Raw genomic sequence first — 22,696 nt, forward strand, 5'->3', positions numbered from 1 at the left:
CTCTCTCTCTCTCTCTCTCTCTCTCTCTCTCTCTCTCTCTCTCTCTCCTTACTATATATCCAAAAGAATATAAAAGAGAGAGAATCAAACAGAACAAGGTTTGGTAAAGGAGGCTATAGCACTGATTTATGACTTATGAGGCTGGTGGTAGAACTCAGGGGCCTGCGTTCTATCAATAGTGACGTCAGAGGAAGTGTGCGGTTTTTATTTCCGCATCAAGCGGAATTGCGATTCTGCCATACAGGGTTCCCTTACTCAGCTGAAATTATCAGCCTGCTGCCATCTCATCTTCTTCGGGTCTTTCCTCTTTTCCTCTCCCTCCCCGTCACCCCGCCCCCCCCCCCCTTTCTGGTGTTTATTAAAGAAAATCCCAGACATCATATCATGTAGCTCATTTCCTATAGAAATTTCCTGAAGACCACAAGAGAGAATAGGCCAGGAAAGTGATTTCTTAAGATTGTGTTATTCACAAAAATGAGGGCTTTTTGTTACTGAGACAGGGAGAAATGTAAAGTTTCTAAGACCAGTACATGATACCTCGGGTCATGAGTTTTGGTCATCTTTCTCCAGGACACTTCCCAAAGGCTTTGGGGAGGGAGTCTCTGGAGAGTTTTAAATCTTTACTAGGAAAATAAAGATAAAATCCTTGAATTCACAGATATTTGTAAACCTATAAAGAGGCAAATATCTCTCTGAGGGCATTGTTTATGAAGTTAAAAGCTATCAATGTGTAAAGTTTGAGGGACTCTTTTAGCACAACCACCCCTTACCTGTTCATCCCTGTCCTAGCCCGAGGGACTGCTGTTGTAACCGGAAAGCAGTTTGGATCTAGGACTTAGAGAGAAAAGCACAATACACAGTTGTTTTAATGTTCACACTTATCAGATTTATGGAATATCAACTTATTTAGAAGTTTGGTTATTTTCCATTAGCAAGTATCATCCAACTAAATTTGAGCAGAATGCCCTCTGAGTAAGTCAAATAGACAAAGGCTCTAAATGAGGAAATTAATTATAGCCAGTGTCCCAGGGAAAAGAACCCCGCCGTGGCACAGAGAAATATAATTAATGGGAGGGAAGTGCCAACAAATCACTCCTTAAAATATTAACGCTATCAAAGAACAGCTGGATAAGGAGGAAACCTGACCCTTGGGGGACTGATGGAGGGGCCGTGGCTGCTGTACAGTTTCACACAGTTGTGATGTAATGAAATTCCTCAAATCGTAACTTTAAAAAAAAAAAAGATATTAAGTAGTGTGGTCCTGGAAAAGTTATTAAGAGTCAGCGTGTCTTCCAGTTTGATTATTTTATTATGATTTTATTATTATTTTATTTTATGTAGCTCCTATTCGCTGTGGTTTTAAATCTCTTTCCCTTTATTTTCCTGAAATCAAAACCAAACCATCCTGCTGCCCCCAAACTAGAGAAAGGAAAACAAAACAAACACACCATTAAAGCCCGGTGACAGCATTTTTTTCTACATACATAAAAATCCATTACCTATGAAATTTCTACTAAAACACTCCCCCCCCATATGCTTCAATTAAATTCTTGGTTAAGGAAAACACAGCCGTTAGTTGTTTACCCAAATGTAATTTGGCTTTACTTAACAGTTTGATAACTTATTATTGCCTCCCCCAAACATGCAGGTATAATTTTACACAGTCCTATTCAGGCGTGTTTACACGTGGCGTGTTGTGTGTTGGGTATATATTTTATAATTAAATAATAATCTCAATATTTAAGATCTGAAACTAGAAGTGGTTCTTTACCCGGAATGGAATTTAATTTAGATACTTAAAAATAAACCGTTTTATTCAGCACTAAAGTTTTTCTAGAAGCCTCTGGGACTGCGGGCAAGCTGCGGGTGTAATAAATACTTCTGACCGCGTATGCTTGTGCTGGCGGTGCTCTCACAAGTTCTTCCATTTGTTTCACGAGACTTGCTAACATCTAAATCGGGTGACAGGGTGTTCAAAGTGTTTGACAAACCGTGCGGCTAAGACGAACGTCCTCACACGTACCGAACCAATAAACCCGGAGAGGAAACACAGGTTGCAATAAAAATAAAGCCTTGAGGTTAGCCCAGGTTTCACGTAACTCTGGCTTCACGAGACTCTTCCCTAGGCTGGAGGAGCCTTGTTCTGCAAACAGCCCACAAGGGACACATCATTTAAATAAATGTGTTTCTTTGCCCGAACAGAAGTTCAGATAGACTCGATTATCATTAATTCTGCTCTTTTATTTCCTTTGCGGGCGCGAACACCGAAACCCTGGCCTTTGAAGTGCGGCTGGCATTGCTGACCCGGGTCCTCCCCGGCGCCGGCTCAGCGGTGCGGGAAGGAGGCGCCTGAGCGTGAACTCCTGAAAGCTGAAAAGGAAGGGGGTTGGGGGGGAGAGCGAGGTGCAAATGTTGGTGACCCTAAAAATCAAGGTCGAACGAATCCTCAGAATCGGAGGCACAGGGACAAACTGGGTCTGTGCAGAAGCCGACAGGACAATTGGGGAACTCCAGCCGTCGTGCTCGTTTTTTTTTTTTTTTAAGTGAAACCCGTGGAGCTTAAGCGCCGCAGCGAGTCCCCTTGCGAGCTGGCTTGCGTGGACGGAGGTGGGACGGTAGCCTTCCTCATCCTTCTGCAGGTTTTCCTCGGCTATGTGACAGCTAGGTGGCGGGCTCGGGCTGGTCCCCTCGGGGTCACCGCCAAGGCCCGGGGGAGTGCCGTGAGTGGGGGCGGAGGGGAGACGCGCGTGAACCTGCGGGCGTCGGGGACCGCAGCGCGGTGCGCCCGCTGTGATTAGCTCGCGCGGCGACCCCGGAGGGCGGACTCTCCTCACCCTCGTGTCTCCTCCTCCCTCTGCCTTTTTAAGGGACGCCCTCCAGGCAGAGCTGTCAGCCACCCCAGGCCCTCTGCACTTGGCCGCGACTGGGCTGTCTCCCGCCTGCGTGACAGTCAGGGGCGGGAGCAGAATTAGCCACTGGTCCCTGGGACCTGCACTTGGAGAACTAAGCTGAGCTCCCGGCTCTGCCCGGTACCCGGCGACAACCCACGATCCAGACGCTGCCCGGCCTTGGGGTTGGTTGTCGGTGGCTCGACGGCCCGCGGGCAAAGTGGGGTGGGAGGAGGCCCGGGCCCGGGTGCTCCTTACGAGATGAGCCGGGCTAAAAGCAGCCGCTGCTTCAGTCGCAGCCTCTGCGGTGGCCTCCCGCGAGTCCTGGTCCCCTCGCCCTCGCGCGCCATGCTGTCCTCCGGCCACCGGAGCCCGCAGAGCAGCCCACTTCTCCTACCCAGGCGCTGCTAACCCACGAGAGCGAGTTCTTGACCGGGAGGTCAACTGGCCGCGTGGTACCTCGGGGGAGGCGGAACCGTGGTCCCCAGGAGCCTCGGCTCCGCCCTCCGACTCTCCAGCTGCCACCGGGCGCCCGGCAGCGATGGGGGCGCTGCTGGCGCTCTGTCTGCTCGTGGGTTTGCTGCGCTGGGGCCCGGCGGGCGCACAGCAGCCTGGGGAATATTGCCACGGCTGGGTGGACGCGCAGGGCACCTATCACGAGGGGTTCCAGTGTCCCGAGGACTTCGACACGCAGGACGCCACCATCTGCTGCGGCTCGTGTGCGCTGCGCTACTGCTGCGCTGCAGCCGACGCCAGGTTGGAGCAGGGCGGCTGCACCAACGACCGCGGAGAGCTGGAGCATCCTGGCATCACCGCGCGTAAGTGCGGTCTCCCTGGGCGGACAAGGCTCGCCCACCCGACACAGCTCGGGCCTTACTAGCTCAGGCCGCAAAGTGAACTCCGCTGGGCCTAGGGATCGAGGAAAAAGTGGGTGATCGTATTTCAGGTCAGGAGTCCTATCGCTTGGCAGTTTGGATCCCAGCTGCACGTGGTCCCCACGGTTCGGCCCTAGGGAAAGTTTGCAAGGGTTCGCAGGAACTGAAAGGCTGCCGGGCAACTGGTGCTTCTGGGGAAGACAGTTGGAGCTAGGTTGGGTTTCCTGGGCGCTCTGGTCAAATGGGGAAGCTCGGGAAGTGCCGGTGCCAGGGAACGCGACTCTGATCAAGAGCCCAAGTACAGTTCCGCAGGCTGATTTTTCACCCCCTTATTTTCTTTTGTCCAGTAGTACCATTTCGTCACTCTTCCAACTTCCTTTCAATTTCCTGCATCCAATTACCCTCTCTAGCCCACCCTCTATTGTCACGCTTTTCAGAAACACCCAAGTCTTCGAGGTGAGGATTTAAAATTCAGGGTCACAGGGCTTCCTCAAGGCCCCCTATTCTCACGTCGGAAAACACGGGTCAAATTTCCGCTCGCTTGTCCACTTGCTCACTTAAGAGGTGAATAAATCAGGACCCCAGCTGAGGAAATTTACACCTTGAAAAAAAGTTTTCCACTTGAGTTGGAACATCAGGGAAACCCTTTACAGCTCAAGGCGATGGTTTTACTGCCAGGAAACCTGAGAAGACTGCGGAGCTCAGAGCCTGTGACTCGCCGGACTGGGAGGAAGCAGCGCAGGGGCCTGCACACTAAGATTCCCAGAAAGGCAGGGAGAGAGAAGCAAGAGCAGTCATTTTGAGTCCCATCCTCCAAATGACAACCCAGAGAAGAGGGGTCAGCATCCCGGTGTTTTTCCTTTGGGATTTAATTTTGGTAGCCAAGAGAGGGTATTAAAAAGCCCAGTCCTGAGGGTCTGGGAGGTAGTTTCTAGACAACATAGTGGAAAGCAGGGAACTCTAGGCTATCATAGCCTGTTAGAAAACCAAACTTCTCTGCTCCTTCTAGGCAGGGCTAAGCCTGCCTCCTGGGTGGGGAGGGGGTTGTTGTCCAAAAATGAGACCGGAGGATTGGAGCACTCGCCCCACTTACTGAGTCTGAGATCAGGCCAAACCAGATGGATAGAGGCTTTGTCTCCTGCCAGCACTTTAACCTCTAGTGACTTAACTATACCAGGCCTCTTCTCGAATTTAAAATGGGCCTATTGCCATCAAAGAGTCAGTTTATTGATGAAACTAGCATACAACTGTTTGGCTCAGTGCACAAGGAATGCAGGCTAACTTCACCTGGCCTTGTACACACCACTGGTACTCACATGGGGGACAAAGGGATGCTGAAGAACTCAGTTAGCAGCCCTTGGGTAGTTGCTACCTGTTACTCCCTGGCTGAGTCTTTAGAAAAGACATGTAGTTATACCTGGCTAAGAGGGAGTTTCTATCTCACAAGGCCTCTGTGATAAAGGTCGAAAAGGTCGAATCTGATACAGAAAACCAGGCTCAAGGGCCTTAGTAAACCCAGATGTCTTGTCTGCTATCCCTAAGCTGGAGGCTGCGTCTCAGTGTGGCTCTTTTACACAGGGAAGAGACCAAGACAGCTGCCTGATACCTCTGGAAAAGAAAGTCTTATTTTATCTGCCTTTTAGAGATGGAGGCAAACAAGAGTTTGCCCTGTCTTGGGAATGTGCTTAGAAAAAGAGTCTGGGTCACCAATATTGAGAACTACATGTTGTTCTTTCTGTGGGTGGGAGTATAGACACAGAGGTATGACATCTGGAGTCAGGGCTGGTGATTTGTGAGATGGTGGGAAACACAGTAAATTGGGGCTCACTGTGGATTGCTTTCTCCTGCTCTTTCTAGAGCTGTATAACACCCTGGGGCTTCATTCAGCAGGCCTGGTTCTCATTGCTTAGTCTGGAAATGTTTGGACAGGAGATGGATTGTCAGTCTAGGAGATGGGTTAGGCCTTTAAGTGTCCCACCGTGATCAAACTCCTAAAACCTAGATTTAAATGCACATGCTTGGTGACCCTCCCAAGCTCACCCTCTCCCTTCAGTGCATGAAGAGGACGATAGGCTTTCGGACTTCCAGATGTTCAGTACGATGGCTAATTGCTAACAGAGGCTCCAGCACCCGTTTGCTTCCTCCCTGCCAGGAATAGCAAGAGCATTTCATCACCATGGTTTGTACTTTGGAGGTTGCCAGTCGCATGCTCTAAAACATGGAGCTGACAGCAGTAGCTACGATGAGATGAACCTCTGCCTCCCGTCTCTTAAGATGCTAACGCAGAGGCTAGGGTTTGAGTGACTTTGACCCTGCATCTGTGTATGTCTGCTTTTGCCTTTCAGAGCCTGTCTACGTCCCCTTCCTGATCGTCGGCTCCATCTTCATTGCCTTCATCATTTTGGGCTCATTAGTGGCTATCTATTGTTGCACCTGTTTGAGACCCAAGGAACCCTCCCAGCAGCCGATCCGCTTCTCACTCCGAAGCTATCAGACAGAGACCTTGCCCATGATCCTAACCTCCACCAGCCTCAGGGCAGCTTCTAGGCAGTCCAGCACGGCCACCAGCTCCAGCTCCACAGGCGGCTCTGTCCGAAGGTTCTCCTTTGCCAGGGCTGAGCCAAGCTGCCTGGTACCGTCCTCACCTCCACCTTACACCACTGGCCACACCATACACCTAACCCAACCATCCGGTTTCCTGGTGTCACCCCAGTATTTTGCATACCCTCTCCAACAGGAGCCCCCATTACCTGGGAAGAGCTGTCCAGATTTCAGTTCCAGCTGACGGGGCAATGGTTGTGAATAGGCCATACAGCGGAACGGCAGCCAGGTGGAGTGTTGCTGTTTTGGCCAAGCCACGATCACTTCTGAGGAAATTTGTGGTAACCCGTCATACTCATGGAAGAAAGGTCCAGAAAGATTCAGCATTTTCTAGTCTTGAGGTCCTTGGCTACAATTACAGGAGATCTGACCTAGCAACCACGGTGAACATGACAACTTTTATTCGCCTTTTGTTAAAATATTCATCAGCTTGATGTTCAGTTTGCGAGTTGAAAGAAAATATTTTACTGGACAATTCAGCTATCCTTTGTAGAAAAGTGCCCTGTGTTCCTTTTCCTGTGTTGAATTATAGTACAAATATATATACATAAATAAGGAAGGGCATATACTTAACTGTAATTATAAAAGGTTCACTTAAAAATTAACTGTTAAGTAAGCTTGAAGGGCCAGTGAACTACCTATTTATAATTTTTGGAGCAACCTAACCATAAGTAATATTAGTACGATGAGAACATTTACTTCTTAAATTAATAACAAATTTTGTTTAAAATATGAGTTTTCTTTTTCCAAAATACAAGGTTTCAGTAACCACATGGGAAGCTTAAAGTTTTAAATATATACTCAGACATTCATTGTAACACAGATTCTGGGTAAAAATCACTTCCCCCACCAACCTGAGGGAATATTTATTGCAGACTTTTTGTTCAGCAATATTAGTGTTTAAATGGAAGTTGGACAATTGGGTCTTAAAACATTTATTTGTATAAAGGATTATATATAAAAGTGAAGATTTGTAATTTAATTTACTTACCACATTGACAGTACTAATTACTTAGAAGTCACACTGTAACTTTGCTCAAAGTTGGGGGGGGTCATTATTGTAAGCAGACAGTATTCCACATTTTATGTGCCACTGTGTTTGATGTCTGGTGACAACACATAAGGACCAGGCTAGAAAAAATAAATAAGTTTATCTGGTTTCCTGAACTCTATTTGAGGTTTTCAAATCAGAATTCTTTATCTTATGCTCTTAGTGACAATTCTTTTGCTATCTAATAAGAGGCTATATTTTGTATCCCACACTCCATCTTTCAAAATTAAGGTAAACATTGGCTTCCTCAGGACTTTGGAAAGCAGCAGAGGTCTGTTTTTATAGAGTCCTTAGAAAACAGTCTCTCTGTGGTCCTCACATGTCACTTGGTCTATAGAGTTTGACCACCCGGATATTTTTTCATAGGATGTTCTGGGTTTTTGTTATACATAGAAGATGTGACATTGCTAGTCCTACCCTACTGTGAGCTCAGTCCTGCCCTACTGTGGGCTCAGGCCAACCCTCCTCGGGTAATACACCCACCAGTCACCAATTCATTTCCTGTTCATCCATGTGCCCCTTCTCCTTCAATACCGCTGTTGGTGCACTTGGAGACTTCAGCTTATGGGAATTTATTCCGTCATGTATCACCTTCAGTAGCCCCGTCCCAAGTTAACGGAGGTAGAATTCTGCCCTAGGAGGGTTAATTGGCTTCCTTGTTTTCCAGTTAAGGGTCAGAGAAAACCAGTTGGAAGGCATTACTCCTTTGCCAGGAAGTTAGAGGGGTGCCAACTCCTAGTTCTTTCTCCCACATGCAAATCTGGTCTTTCTCCCAAGTATTCAAGATTATGAAAAAACAACTAAAGAGACAGTGGGATGTAAGGAACAGATGTTTGAGACTGTGTCCAAACCCACACAACTGGATCATCATCCTGGTCGTAGTAGCTCTGTACCGTTTCTTTGACAGTTTTAAGTTAACTTCCGCCGAGTTCTCTGTTTTACCACAAGCCAAACGCAGTGCTGAGCAGTTGTGTATTAACTCACCCGGTCCTCCAGACAACTCAGAGGAATTATACTTGCCATTTTAAGATTTGGAAATGGAGGAAGAGCCTAAAGTGTTCAATTCTGCAGCAAGTTAATATTGTTGTGTAGAGAATGGTTTAAACACCAGGATGACACCTGCTTTCAAACTTAGTTTGTTTTTGAGATAGGGTGTCCCTACATAGCAAGGCTACTCTAGAACTCATGATCCTGCCGCCTCAGCACCCCTCCCCCCCACACCCACATACTGGGGTTATGGCTGTGTGATGTCACACCCTGCTTTAATGTGCTGAGTCTTGGCCCTACTAAGTGCAATGAATGTTTCTTAGTTTGTAATCTCTTGAATTGTCAAAAAATGAATTACAGGCAATATATATCTGTAATTAAAATAGACCCATTCGGTGTGCTAATGAGAGGGAGGAAGGGGGAGAGAGGGGGAGAGAACAGCAACAAGAGCCAGAGGGAGCAAGACTGAGAGAGTGGGAGGAGGAGAGAGGGAGAGAGAGAAAGAGAGAGAGAGAGAGAGAGAGAGAGAGAGAGAGAGAGAGAGAGGGAGAGAGAGAGAGAGAGAATATATTGAAGCTTCAGCAGACTATTAAGGACTCAGAGAGGTGACTGAGCCAATTTAACCCTTTCATGCCCAGTTCCACAGTGTCTGCTAGAGTATGGAAGTGACCCACCCACCTAAGCGTGACTCTAGTTTGTCAGTGGCTGTACTTTCTGTTTTCTGCTGCTTTGGAGAACAGAATGCATCCTTTAGGCACACTGATGCTGAGCGATTCATGGAGTACTCACATCTAGACTTCCCTGCAGCTGTGGGATTCTCCAACCAATCAGCTGGCCGTATAGTATTTAAAGCTAGGATGGTGTTGTGTATGTAATTTATTGTCATGTGGCATTCGGTGACATTGAATCAAATCATATGCTCATGTACTTGGTGACACAAAATGTATCTTTGTACAAGCCTTCTCTTTGGAAGCTAAGTGGCTGCTAATACTATTTATGATCTTAACATAATAAAGCCATCCCATGGTAATTTTTAGACATGTCTCTTTCAACAAGCCTTTGAATCACATTACTTACATTTGAGTCTGGCCCTGTGTGAGGTTCCATTGAAAACTCCAAGTGGAATTAAATCCATTTCCTATCCCAGAAGCCTCTACTCTCCATTACTGGCTGGAACAAGGCAACTAGGGCTTGAGATGGGATGTGGCAGGTGCCTTAGAAAGAGAAGCTCTGTATTGGCCAGGAACACAGCTCAGCGGATAAACGTACTTGTACAAGTCTGAGAGGCTTGAGTTTGAGTCCTTAGCATCCACATAAATGCTGAATGAGTATGGCAGCCACTTTGTATTTCCAACTTCCCTATGAAGTTGAAGACAGGGGTTCTCTGGCAAGCTGGCTAGCTAGACTAAACTAGACTAGCTCTAGGTTCAACTGAGGAACCCTGCCTCAGTGAATAAGGTAGAGGACAATCAAGGAGATTCCTGATAATAATCCCTGGGCTTTCACATACATAGTCCAGATACAAATGTGGCACCCCCTGCAAACACACGAACACATATGTACAAACATCACACGTACACATGCAAAAAGAAAAATGAATGGAAAATTGATATCCTTCCTTCTCCCAGGGAGCTCACAGTCAGGGAGAAGATGAATCTATAGCCTAGTCTTTAGGACGCTTCATAACTGTGGTCATAACAGTAATGCAGGATGCATGGAAAGAGGTACAGACTCATACTGAGGGGCTGCTGTAGGGTGTGAGCTGGGAAAGCCATGTGGGGGGTTTGAGTGAGGAACACTAATGGGGGGGCAGTAGAGAAGAGTAGTGGAATTAAGAGGCAAGATCTGTAACGGTAAGAGAGTCAGGAGCACCCAGGGTCAGATTAGAACTCTTGAACATCAACATTGCAAGTTATTAAGGAAGTGAAGGGTTAACATATAGTACATACCTGGCTATTTAAAAATCGCATTAGACATTCAATATTAGTGAAATTACTCTGACAGTGTTTTTCTTTCAATTGCTAGCTACCCAGTTTGTACTTGGAGGCAAAGACCAACTGTTACTAAGTATTTCATATTTTCCAAACATATTAAATGCAAGTGGCAGCCTTGAAATGTTTTATGAGGGACTGTGAATTGCTCATGTCTTCATTTTTGGACAATTACACGTGGGGGATCAGTCACGTCATTTGAAATCTCTGAGGACATGCTCACTGTGTCCCACTATCACAAAATGCAGTGGCAAGTTATCTGGCTGAGCATTTTACTGTTTTCACAAAGAATTAAGAGTCTCAGCATCCTCAAATTATGATTGCGAAAACCAGAATTCTATATTTTGAAACGTGATCATTCCTATGATTAGATTTATTAAGCATCACTCATTTCTCAAGACATTTCTACACTACCTTGCTGAGTTTCTAGTCAGTCCTCCCTGTGACGTAGGACTGTCCTATGCTTGTCTTACAGATGGAGAAATCACAGTAGAAGGATAAATAGCATGTCCCAGGACAACAAACGGGATAGGAGAGATAGCACTCGTGTCCTGGAAGGTCAGCTTTGCAACTCTATGTTCTTTATGACATTAGCCTAGAAGGACCACGTTTCTTAGGAAAACAACCCAAAATATTTCTCAGAAAATCCACTGGGGGAAAGTGACTAGTTGCATGGTGTCTTACATGTCCTACAGCATCAGGGGCCCTGATAGATATGAAACTCACGCTACATTATGAGAGCATGGAAAGAAACATTAGATGACGCACGTAGATACTGAATGAGTGTGGCAGCCACACTCATTTATGTAAGAAATACTCCTTTATGTAAGAAATGGAAGACACCAAGTTTGACTTTTGAGCTTTTACATCTGGCTAATTTTCTGGCTCTTGCTTAGAACAGTCTTTTGGCCATTTGCTTCACCTCTTGCTCTTTTCATTTGTAAGATGGGCAGGTTAATAGTAGCTTGTTGCTTTGGACTGTCTGGATAAGAACCACTCTCTGAGATCAGCTGCACTCTAACGGGGAGGGATCCAGGTAGAAATTAATGGTATGGAGAGTAAAAATATCCTAGAGTAAAAATGAAAGGCCAGTTGCTGTGGGATAGCATGTACCTCTGACTGGGGACGGAGAACAGAAAATGATGTCTTAATGAATCATTGGCCTCTTGACAAATGGCCAAATTCCTATTGTTGCCCATTACTGCTCCAGCATCTGGAGTGCTATGGTTGCCATTAGTCAATTTTTCAGCACTGTCACAAAATAGCTGAGGCTGAACTTTAGAATATAAAAAGGTTTATTTGGGCTCACAGTTTTGGAGGTTCTGTTCGCTTTGGGCTCATGGCAAGGCAGCATATCAGAGCAGGAACATGTAGGAAGCAAAGCTTCATCCTTCATGAGTGTAGGGGAAGAGCAGAATTGAGGAGGGGCCAGGGTTACCCTCTGTGAGGGCCTGTCTCCAAACATCTTCCACTAGGCCCCACCTCCCAGTACTACCACCTGTGGACCGAGCCTTTAACACATGGGCCCAAACCACTGCCTGGCCTCTGCATTCATTTTATCATGTGCTTTAGGAAACAAATCTAACAGAGTAATTTTGCTTTAAAATTGATTATCCACTCCAAAGCCTACTGATTATATTTTGAATTGTCCAAATGGATAGACTATTTCCTCTTATTGTTTTTCTGCCTGCTTATTCTCTCTCTCTCTTTCTCTTTCTCTCTCTTTCTTTCTCTTTTTCTTTTTTTTCTTTCTTTTAGTGTGAGGAGCTGTATATCACATTATCAGGTGGATTTGAACCCACAGGAAAAAAAATTCCCTAAACTGAAATAACTAAAAGGCTTCCTAAAATATATACAGTTACAACTGGGAATCTGATACATTACACTAAGCTGGTATCAATTTACTTTTTAAATCTCATGTACGTTTAGGAAAAATACGAATTTATAAGCATGCTAAGTTATTTAAGGGAGCAAAGTGTTAACACACATTTACTACATACCTAGCTATTTAGAAATTGCAATGAAACATTCATTAGTAGTGCGATTTTCTGACAGTTTTTCTTTCAATCGCTATCTACCCAGTTGGTACTTAATAAAGACCAAACGTTACAAAATATTTCATATTTTCCAACATTTTTTAATGAGCTTACTTGTGAAATGTCCAGGTTTGAAAGGCTTTTCTTCATTAAACTGGGGTGGCTATATTTCAGCAATGGTAGCTTTAGGTTAAAGATGCTGTAAGCATGAGGAAACAGACTTTAAACGGGGTGACATGCTGAATTATGAGGGTGTAGTTCAAGTTTGCTGTTGCCTATAGCAACAATAGAAGGTATTCTAAGACAAGATGTCACACATGTGCCCCCCCTCCCCCTCCCCCCTCCCCCGTTAAAGTGGAATGGCAGTTAAATGTGTAAATTGTAAGAGAAAACTTAGAGGTTGCTTCTCCATAAACTGTGTTACTGGGGCTTTGCATGAAGATCCACCACCAGGTGCCTCAGGAAGTCTGGGAAGGCCAGGGGCTCCCAACAGCTAAATAGACATGGTGTTATCAAATCAGATCCTTTTCAGTACGCCATGTTCAGTATCTCTGCATTAAGAACTTCCATTCTAGCAGCTTACCAAATACATCTTCACTGTGTGAGCTTTTAGTAAAAGATGCTTGTTTCTGAAAAAAAAATGATACTTATTCCACATTTCCATATACTTTTGGCTCATTTTACTATTTTATGATTACTTCCTTCAAATGTTGTTGGCTAAACTTGGTCACCTCTCTCTCTCCTTCTCTCTTTAAAGTGGGTTTAGAAAACCTACAAAAATTCTTCCAACACAAAAGGACAGAGACCTTTAGTCAACTGTTTACTGATAAGCTGACTTAAAATGCAGAGATACCTGTGAGACATTTCTAAACAATAAAATTGAAATATAGTAACTTTCCAAAAAATATTTACATTAATTACACAAACTACTCTCCTATCAAATTAGGACTAATATTCTATTTCATTTAGTTGAATTAAATTGATTTAAATACAGCTATAAACAAAATGTTATGAAGCTATCAGATGGATACAGCATCTCAGACTATAGTTACCTCATGTTTGAGCCTTTATAAAGCAACATACTTTCTAAAAGTAGCAATCAAAACTTCAGCCAGTGCCTTTATGTAACGGTAAAGTTTATTTTTTAATAACAATTAGAGGACAAAAATGTTTAAAATCTGCAGTTTAAAACATGCACATTCACAAAAGGCCGATGACAAGGAACAGTGCATAGAAATGGATTTTACTCAACATTTGTAACTATTTATAAAACACAGTGCATCAAACATCAAGATACACAAACCTGAGAGAAGCACTTTAAGCACAGATTCGACACTTGTCCACGCATGCAGCGTCACGATCTTTACAGCCGTTGAGGCAGGAATGGCTTTTCCACGGAGCTGAATGTCTATTTTATTTTATTTTTTTAAAGCAAACTGCGGCCTTTCATAGCTGCCTTCCAAGGCTGCCGTCTTACTTTCACTTCATACACTTGAAAAGGTGAGAAATGAGGCAGAGGAGGCTGCCAACGGGCACTCGCTGCATTTATGGCTTCTAGTCTACGGCTGGGAGTCTCATCTCCACCAGAGTGTACTTACCAATGGAGAGTTTCTGCTAACTCAAGAGTGAGCACACAGGCCAGTCCACCTTTCTTCCTAGTTAAGGAAGATTTGTCTGCTGAGAAGTTTCGTGAACGTTCTAAAGAATAATTCTTGGAGACAAGCTAAACAGAAGATTCAATTAAATAAAAAAAAATAAAAAGATTCGGTTGAATTTGTTGGAACTTGTAAAACAACCCATTTTTTTTTTAAAAAAAAAAAAAAAAACCAAAAACTTGTGCAGAGGACTGATTAATTTGTCCACTGAGTATTCTATTCTACTTAGGTCATGGTAAAGTTTCATAAGACAGAAATAAATATAAGGACTTACACAAAAGCCATGCATTTGCCTGAATCACCTTAAATATTAATTCATGCAAACCATAAACCTATCAAAAAAAAACCAAAACAAACACACACACAACAAAAACCTTAACCAGCTGCTTCCCTACAGAAAATAAATCAATATGAAACACAAAAGGAGTTTATTTCCTTTTCTTAAGATTTAACTTACATTCCATTTTAATAACTGTTGAAGGCTAATTAAAACACAGCAAAGTATAACTAAGTTTCACAAGTGTTTTATTTTAATGTAAGAAAAATCAGACTACGATATGTTTAAGAAACAGTCCAGAAATGCTCATCATTACAAAACATTTGCGAGGCACAGCGCCACACGGTGTCATCGTAAGCAAGGGACAGAAGGGATTCTATATACTTGTTCACCATGGTGTGAATGAGTGGGGCATTTCCTTGATAAATTTTGTAGCTTAATTATCAGACTAACAATTCACTTCATAATACAAGTTTTAAGACCAGGAACCGTCAAAAACCAAGTATATAATGAATAGCTTTATAAGAGTTATGCGCTGATTAAAAAGGATACCAGCTATTGCTTCCTGACTAGCATTTGTCTTCTGAAAGGTCATTTTTCAATCATAGGTTATGAGTGTGGCATTGAGCACAGAACAAATTAACCTACTGTGAATGTCACATCAGCTATCTGGGACACTGGATTGAAAAATTAAAATATATCATTAAATGCTGAGACAACACGCTGATTATTTCCAGGATCCATTTTGCCTGTTGGAAAGGAAAAGGACTCACTGACTCTCTTTAATGACAACACAATCCATGGCTCCCTTATTTGGCAGTATTCCTTCACCTGTCTGGGTGAGTGAGAGCTATGCAGTAAGTTCTCCTGGCTGCTGATGCTGTCTCCCAGGGAACACTGAGTGGAGTACCAGCCAAGAGGCACATTTACCATGTTAAATGTCCTAGGTTCCTGAGAACATTGCTCTCCTGCTAATACCTTCACAAATAGAGCATCTTTCAGTGTGAGACAGCAGTGAATTGTTAGGTGTATATCTAACACACAGAGAAAGTCTGTGCTCCACATTGCTGTGTGATATCCCAACCCAACGTGAACGATTCACCTCCCAGCTTTTCAATGCTAAACTAATGAGGATTTTCTGCCATAAATAGTATTTTCTGGATTGTAAACGTTACAAAGCAATCATGTCAGCATTTACCAGAGTCCCCTATAGGGGACTTTTAAATTGGAGTTATATGTTGTTCATTTCAGAAAACATAGGCTTAAAGTCATTTTGACTGTAGCCATTCAAATCCATGGTAAAACCATGTGCCTTTTCCCCAGCTGACAAAGGTTAGAAACGCGAGAGGATTAAGTCTATAAACTCGCTGCAATAGCCAGTCTCTATTTCAAGTTTTACCCAAATGGCCACTCTCTGTGCTTTCCCCAACTTAAGAACAGAGAGACCAAGTTAATGCCCGTCATTCAAACACAGGATCCAGGGACAAAAGGCATAAAGAGTCTCATTTTCAGGGTATGATGTGTACTGATTAACCATGAGTATGGAAGAGGTTCATCAAAATAATTCATGATGCAAGATAAAAAGATGACATTAGATTTCTAGGCAGAGGCCAGAAGATTCCATTCTCATTTACAATGTTTTGATGAGAGGGATTTGGTGACAGATACCTCTGATGGCTGGGGCAAAGGGAAGCAAGCCTTTTTTTGGATAACCACTCATTTTTGGGGGGCTATGACCTCAATTGTCACCACCAGGAGGCTGAGGAGAACCCACCCTCCAGATTCAGCTGGTAGACGGCTAAGTCTACAGTCTCACAATCTGGAAGATCAGCTTCGATTCTATGTGTGTGGTTCTGCTAGATGTTTTGATTCCTGTGTCGGCTGATCTAAGCTCCAAACGGGACGGTTTGAGATACACTTGTGTCCATTCTGCTCCCTTTAGAATTATGTAAAATTTTAGAACCTCTTATTTGCAGGGAATGCGGAGACACACTGGTAACTAGCTACAGATTTAGAGAAGGAAGAGACACACAATCTAGTTTTAAATTCAGACCAAGAAAAAGGGGGGGGCAATGAAAAGATTTAAGGGGGTAATATGGAGACCTCCCCTTCTCAAAGCCAGTCCTTGCACACATTTAAAGGTCTATTTTGCTGGTAATCCACATAAAGGCAAACAGGCTTTTGAATAGAAGGCAGAAGAATTTGTTTCAATCTCCAAAGTGTATCTGAAAACTAGAACTCCCCCCTCTTTTTTGAATGGGGGGGGGTGAAAAGATGAAAAAAATACCATAAAAACTGTAGAAAACTGGGTGTGGTTTTTAAATAGCCCCTTCACCATTTACTGTTGGTAGCAAAATAGGCATTTTTCTCCCCCAGGAGATTTCATGGAGATGCCAAACTAATTAGAGCGAACACATATTAGGAAACATATCAGTGAACCCTACTCGTGATAAGTATTCATTGACTGTAAGGTGTTAGGCTTGAGCAAAATAGGTATCTCCTGAAAATGGGGGAAGTGTGCTACCTACCTATCTGTCTCGTGCCGATAAGCAGTACGTGACTCATTTTGGGAGTTGTTGGCCGAGTGAACTGTGAAATAATTTTCAGGCTTAAGCATACGGGTAGTCGCCATGAGACCAACTGTGCTTCATATGTCATCTCCAGTGGGAGCGCACAGTGAAGAACAAACAGCACAGGACAAAAGCTGAGCCTATGTACATGACAAAAAGCCCATGCATTATCTCATGGATTATCCCAAAGGTCTTTGGAAATCCCACATAAATATGTAAGGGTAATTTTCTTAGGAGGCGGGGAAAAGACAAAGCGGCATCATTGTCACTCAATACATAGCAGAAGCCAGATTTTTTTTTTTTAAAGGAACATTTAAAGGAGTCTAAAGTTCATCAGAAATGACAGACAGTACAATTAAAAAGAGAAAAAGTCAGCATCGTAACAACAGTCACACGGACACACGTTCCCTCCTACAGGAACCAATAAAAACCACAAACAACAGAGAAGCAGTTGTAAGGCCCAAGGTGCGACATCACAGATTTTAGTAGCAAATGCCTGGAAATGCTCAAATTTTAAGTCACGCTCATGTTTGAAAAGTCAAGCATGCAGGTCATACAGAGGTACTGTGAAAAAAAAAAACTTTCTTTTAAATTTCTGGGCAGATGACTACTGAATGAGAAACGCACACACTGAATGTCTTTGGCAAACACTTAGCAAGACACTCTTTGACACAAACACATATTTAATGCCTTGTTTAGAAACGCTCAGTAGAGTGAGCTGATTTATTTCAGCATATCCTGAACTCTAAGTCTGGATATTGAGAGTACTTCCCTTAACATCATTTCTGAGTTGTTCTTGTTCTTGTTGTTTCTTTTAAATAGTTGATTGACTGGTGGTTGAGCCATCAACGATAGTTACAGCCCCAGAGGGACAGCTTGTGAACACTGACCTGTCCCCATTTTGAGAAAGCACTCTGGCAAGATATAAGGTAATTTCCACTATCGGTTTACAAAGCCTTAGCAGGTACTTGAGGACATTCCGAGGACGACGGTGTTACAGTAGTCACATAGCGCTATGTCCTAGAAATTCATCTGTGAGATGAGCTCAGATCCACTTTTTCTCCCCATGGACCAGACTGCAATTGGTCAGCAGGTTGTAGTGATGACCTTAGACTCTGACAGTTCTCCTCAGAGACACAGTGTGGGGGCTGGTGGCCTAGGCCTGCCAATCACCACTCATCAGGCCTCTGTTTCGTGGTATCATAGGCTCTAATCACTTCCGACTGTGAGACGATGCCATTTTCATCTTGAGAGAAAGCATAGCCGTCTGTAAGCAACAAAAGAGCAGAAATTGGTTAATGAACTCACTGAAAATTACTGTCAGTTACGGTGTACCACCATCTGCTGGGAGGGCTGGTACATCCCACCTTCACAAGCAAGGGGCACTCATGTTTAACATCTGGAAGAGACACATGTTCAGCAGTGACAAGGAAGAGTGGAAGGGCCAGCGGCTGCCAGTGTGGATCTTCTAAACTCTGTTTCCCATACACTAGGCTGAAGCTGTCAAATCTCCCTTCGACCTTGGAGCCACATAGCAAGTCCAGTCCCTTCACATTTGCTTCCTCGTGACTGGAAGGGCTCAGAGTCTGAACATGGCATTGGGTACATTTTTAGGCAGGTGTCAAGTGAGTGAGAAGGTTGGAGTAGATGGACAGAGGGATGTATTAATTAGCTTGATTAAATTATTCTACCACGAGAGCATACACATGAAAACACCACCCTATACTCTATAAATAGATACATGATCATTTGTTAATTAATGGGACTGAGGAGGGAAGAGAGAGGAACACACAGAATTTTCCAGTGATGGAAAAAAGGCCCGTTTTCTTTATGCTACATTCTCTTTGCCTCCCAGCACACACACACACACACACACACACACACACATCATTGATGCTTTATATAGTCAGAGGGGGTGTGGGGATAGGAGATGACCCCTAGGGCATCACATCTTTGGAAAAGCCCCCTTGATATATAAAGTCCAAAAGCACTAAACATGGGTATATATAAAGGAAAATAAATTACATGTGGAAACACAAAATAAAAGATATATTACTGACACCAATAAATTTACTATAGGGCTACATATATTATGTTCTCTTTCAGGTCCTTGAAATGTTAAGAGGGTGAGATACCTAATAACTTCTTCCAACTCTAAATATGCATAAATAGTTTTGAAGGGTAAAATATATGTTTCTTTGCATTGCATGAGAGCTGAAAAGACTCTGGCAGAGTTATTCAAGTAGAAAAGATAACAACGCAGGCAGCTTTTAAGAGTTAAGATTTATCTCACTGTTTCTTTTTAAGATTTAAAGCTCCAAGGAACGTCAAGACGGCAGCATTTTAAAATTCGTTATTAACTGGGAGATGGTGTAGCCCATGGGTTTGTTAACCAACCATTTGTTTTTATATATATATATCAGGTCGCAAAAATTTTAAGTCATGAATTTTAAATAGTTAAATATGGTGCCAATGGAACACAGGCTCTGCTGCATGCTGGGATCCGCAGAGCACAGCAAGTTCATTTAATCAAAATTTCAATACTCACGGAGTAGGTTCTGTTGTAAGGATTCAGAGCGGTACAGATTCACATGGTTCTTCTTAAAGACATTCTTGAGCAGCTGTGCCCTCTCCGTGAGGCTGTGGAGCAGGCACAAAAGTGTGAGACACACTGTCAGCTCAGGGAGCCCCCACTCTCCTCAGGACTACCAGCAGAGCTAGACAGAACAAAAGCCGGGGAATCCGCAGTACGGACTTCCTTTTTTAATTCTATTTCTTTAGATAGCGAATGAGATCTCAAGTGTTGAGATACTTTTGAAGCCATTTCTGCACGATAATCTAGGAAAAATAAGGTTTCTGTACCCAGTACCGTTACATCTAAATCAGACGGATACAGAATCTACTTAACACAAGCAGTAAATCACCAAATCCCCTCCAAATCTTGATCGACTCACTGTATGTATCGTGAATACAGAACTTTAGAGTTTAGAAGCGGCTATCTTAGCCATACTGTATCCTGCTCACATTCTGACATACTCTGATATAAAAAAGACAGTTTTAGTTATGCTAAAGAAATGAAAAAAAAAATACAGAGGGCAAAAAAATCTTAATCCTTCTTAATCAGACAAATTCCGTTACCGGTCCAATATGATTTAAGTATGTCAATTTCATTTTAAAACACAATTTATTTATTTATTTAGAAAATAATTATGCTAGATAAAGTAACGAGAAAACAAGAATCCATAAATGCTTAGCCTGGTCTCCACAGAGAGGTCCACGGAATTAACCACCCTTTCCTCTGCTACATGCAGTGCCGTGACTCATAACGAGCATCCAAACATTTGTTGGGTAGAAGAATCTGAGCAGTTCAGACACATGCTCACATGCCTCCTCCATCTTACTAATTACCCTGCTTCTCTAGTGGCTGATTTATTCAAAGTTTGTTGATAGTGAAGAGCAGTCGGGATAGGTGGAATGAAGGTATGTGTCTGCTGAAGTGAATGGCCCATGCGAGTGTGTTTTTAACAACTGGAAGAGGATCAGCTAAAAAAAAAAAAAAATTCCCATCTTGTTCTTTTTCCTCACCCTACAAGCTTTAGTTAAGCTGCTGTAAATTATGTTAGTTCTGTGTTTTGCCATCTTTTTTTATTGAAAGCCAGAAATGGAATTATCTTTATCATATACACATACATAAAAAAAAAAGATCTTCCCCATTGTAGAAATGAATTACACAGACATTTAGGCAAAAATTGAAGGGGACTGTTTAGAAATGTTGACATTTGTATTAATCTCTCTCACATAGTTTTTGAAGCCCGGGGATGCTAACTAGGACTTACGAGACATAGTTTATTGTCACTGGGAATTAGCTCCATTAAAAAAAAAAGAAAATGAATTCGTGCAAAAGTCCAGCGTCAGTGCAGTTAGTTGTAAACTATTTCTGCCACACACAAAGGGAAAAGGGTCATCTCCAATGAGGTAGTTTCTCTTTCCTCCTTCTCTTTAAATGAGCTACACTACAAGCTTTGAGACACTAAGGGCACTAACATGGGTGACTCCTTTGGGGAGTTTGGGAGTTCGAGCATTAAGCATGGAGCAATCTGAGGATCTCAGCAGTGTACTACGGACAGGGTGTCTGGCAGACTCCAGTGTTTAAGTTGAAATCCTTATAGAAGGCTGGAAGAGAGCAAAGGAATATTCTGGCAGCTTCTTCCCCAAATTCTTTTTCTAGGTTTCAGGGTGGCCTTCTAATACTTGAAGAAGTCTAGGGATGGACTTTATCCTCTACAGTTCAGCAACTGAAATATAAAGCATGCTGCTTTTTTCTGCTACCTACTTACCTCTCTCTCTCTCTCTCTCTCTCTCTCTCTCTCTCTCTCTCTCTCTCTTTCTTTCTTTCTTTTAACACTGAGACCTTCTTGGGAAAGTAGCATATCCATCAGGAAAGAGCATAGACCTTGAAGTCTGTTTTTGACTTGATTCTGAGTTTGCTGCTTGTTAGCTGGGTCACAGTAGACAAACCTTCCTTGGTCACCTCAATTATAATGGAAGGACAATTCATAACTCTCTGGCACCCAGGGAAGGTTAAGCCACTTGTCAGGAAAGTGATTGACACCTAGGAAGCAGTCAACAAGTGCCGGTCCCTCCTACCCCTGTCTCCAGACACCAGGAATTTTATTAGAAAAGGTACTTTGCAAAGTTTGGGTTGTTTTGATGCCTCGGTTTGTACTTAACCTTGGCTTGGCTTGAGAGAGGTAAGGCTGCACGTGGGCTTTAATTTCTGACGCTCTCATTCTACCTCATGCTGAGAACAAGTACGTTTTTTGCTGCCTCATTCTTTCCTTGATGAGTCTGTGTTTTCTGCCTGTGTTCTTTCTCGTGTGGCAGAGTCCCCACTCTGGAATATAGACGCCATCTGCAGCAGGGTGCTTCATAAATTCGAAGTGATGGTGAGCTGGATTTCTCTGTGTCTATTCTACACTTAGGAAATAATTTATCATTTCAAAATTGATGCACTTTTATATCACCTGACCAGAGAAAGGAAACTAGTTTATGGGGACTAAGAGTACTACTGGGTCCCATTATAATACGTGGATAACATATTAAATAAGTACAGTAAAAGTTTAGGGGTTTTGCTGTTGGATAGCTTTACTCAGCGTGACGGAAGAGAGAAAGGAGGAACAAGATCTAGCCGCCCGCTAAAACCACATCTATTACGATTCTTAGGGAGCAGTTTCTCTCAGTCTAGTAGGGCCTTTCATTTACATACCAAGATATGCAAACTCCAAGTCTGTTTAGTGCAATCACACAGGAACTATCATTTAAACATTGTTGCTTTATTTCTAACTCATGACAGCCATGTAACTTAGGTATTTACTGGAAGCGAATGAAAAGATACTGTGTTTAAATACAGTCTTTCTTCTAGAAACACTGAAATACGTTACTGTTGGTAAAAACTCATATACAGTCAAAGAATGTGTTATTTTAAAGGAATTTTGGTCACTTTTGAAGGTCAGTAAAGTGGCATTTATGGGTTAGGTGAGCTGGTTAGTTTTTATCAACTTGACATAGACCTAGGCATACACAAGAAGAGGGACTCTCAACTGAGGAACCGTTTCCATGAGGCCGGCCTGTCAGCAACTCTGTGGAGGCATTTTCTTGATTGCTAATTAATGTGGGAGGGCTATGGGTGGGCCTGAGCTGGTGTCATGGCACCCTGAGCTAGTGGGCCTTGACTCTGTTAAAAAAAAAAAAAAAAGTAGCTGACC

The 22,696-nt window shown here is 43.2% G+C and overlaps 2 protein-coding genes across 4 annotated transcripts in view; one reads left to right on the top strand and one right to left on the bottom strand.

Annotated features, from left to right (window-relative positions):
• Positions 1-2,909: 2,909 nt before the first annotated feature.
• Positions 2,910-7,536, top strand: Shisa3 (shisa family member 3). The gene is made up of 2 exons (XM_028765346.1): positions 2,910-3,706; positions 6,109-7,536. The coding sequence occupies exons 1-2, from the start codon at positions 3,430-3,432 to the stop codon at positions 6,546-6,548; spliced, it is 717 nt and encodes a 238-aa protein (XP_028621179.1). The 5' UTR covers positions 2,910-3,429; the 3' UTR covers positions 6,549-7,536.
• Positions 7,537-13,548: 6,012 nt separating this feature from the next.
• The window catches only part of Atp8a1 (ATPase phospholipid transporting 8A1), a 230,835-nt gene continuing 221,687 nt past the window's right edge, over positions 13,549-22,696 (bottom strand). For all 3 annotated transcript variants that reach the window (XM_028765216.1, XM_028765213.1, XM_028765215.1), the window contains 2 exons: positions 19,480-19,571; positions 13,549-18,198 (listed from right to left, as the gene is read on the bottom strand). In XM_028765216.1, coding sequence (XP_028621049.1) covers positions 18,101-18,198; positions 19,480-19,571 — 190 coding nt within the window. In that variant the 3' untranslated portion in view covers positions 13,549-18,100. The remainder of the gene's footprint in view (positions 18,199-19,479; positions 19,572-22,696) is intronic.

The sequence above is a fragment of the Grammomys surdaster genome, unplaced genomic scaffold (assembly GCF_004785775.1).
Source record: "Grammomys surdaster isolate TR1022 unplaced genomic scaffold, NIH_TR_1.0 150, whole genome shotgun sequence".
Lineage (NCBI taxonomy): Eukaryota > Metazoa > Chordata > Mammalia > Rodentia > Muridae > Grammomys > Grammomys surdaster.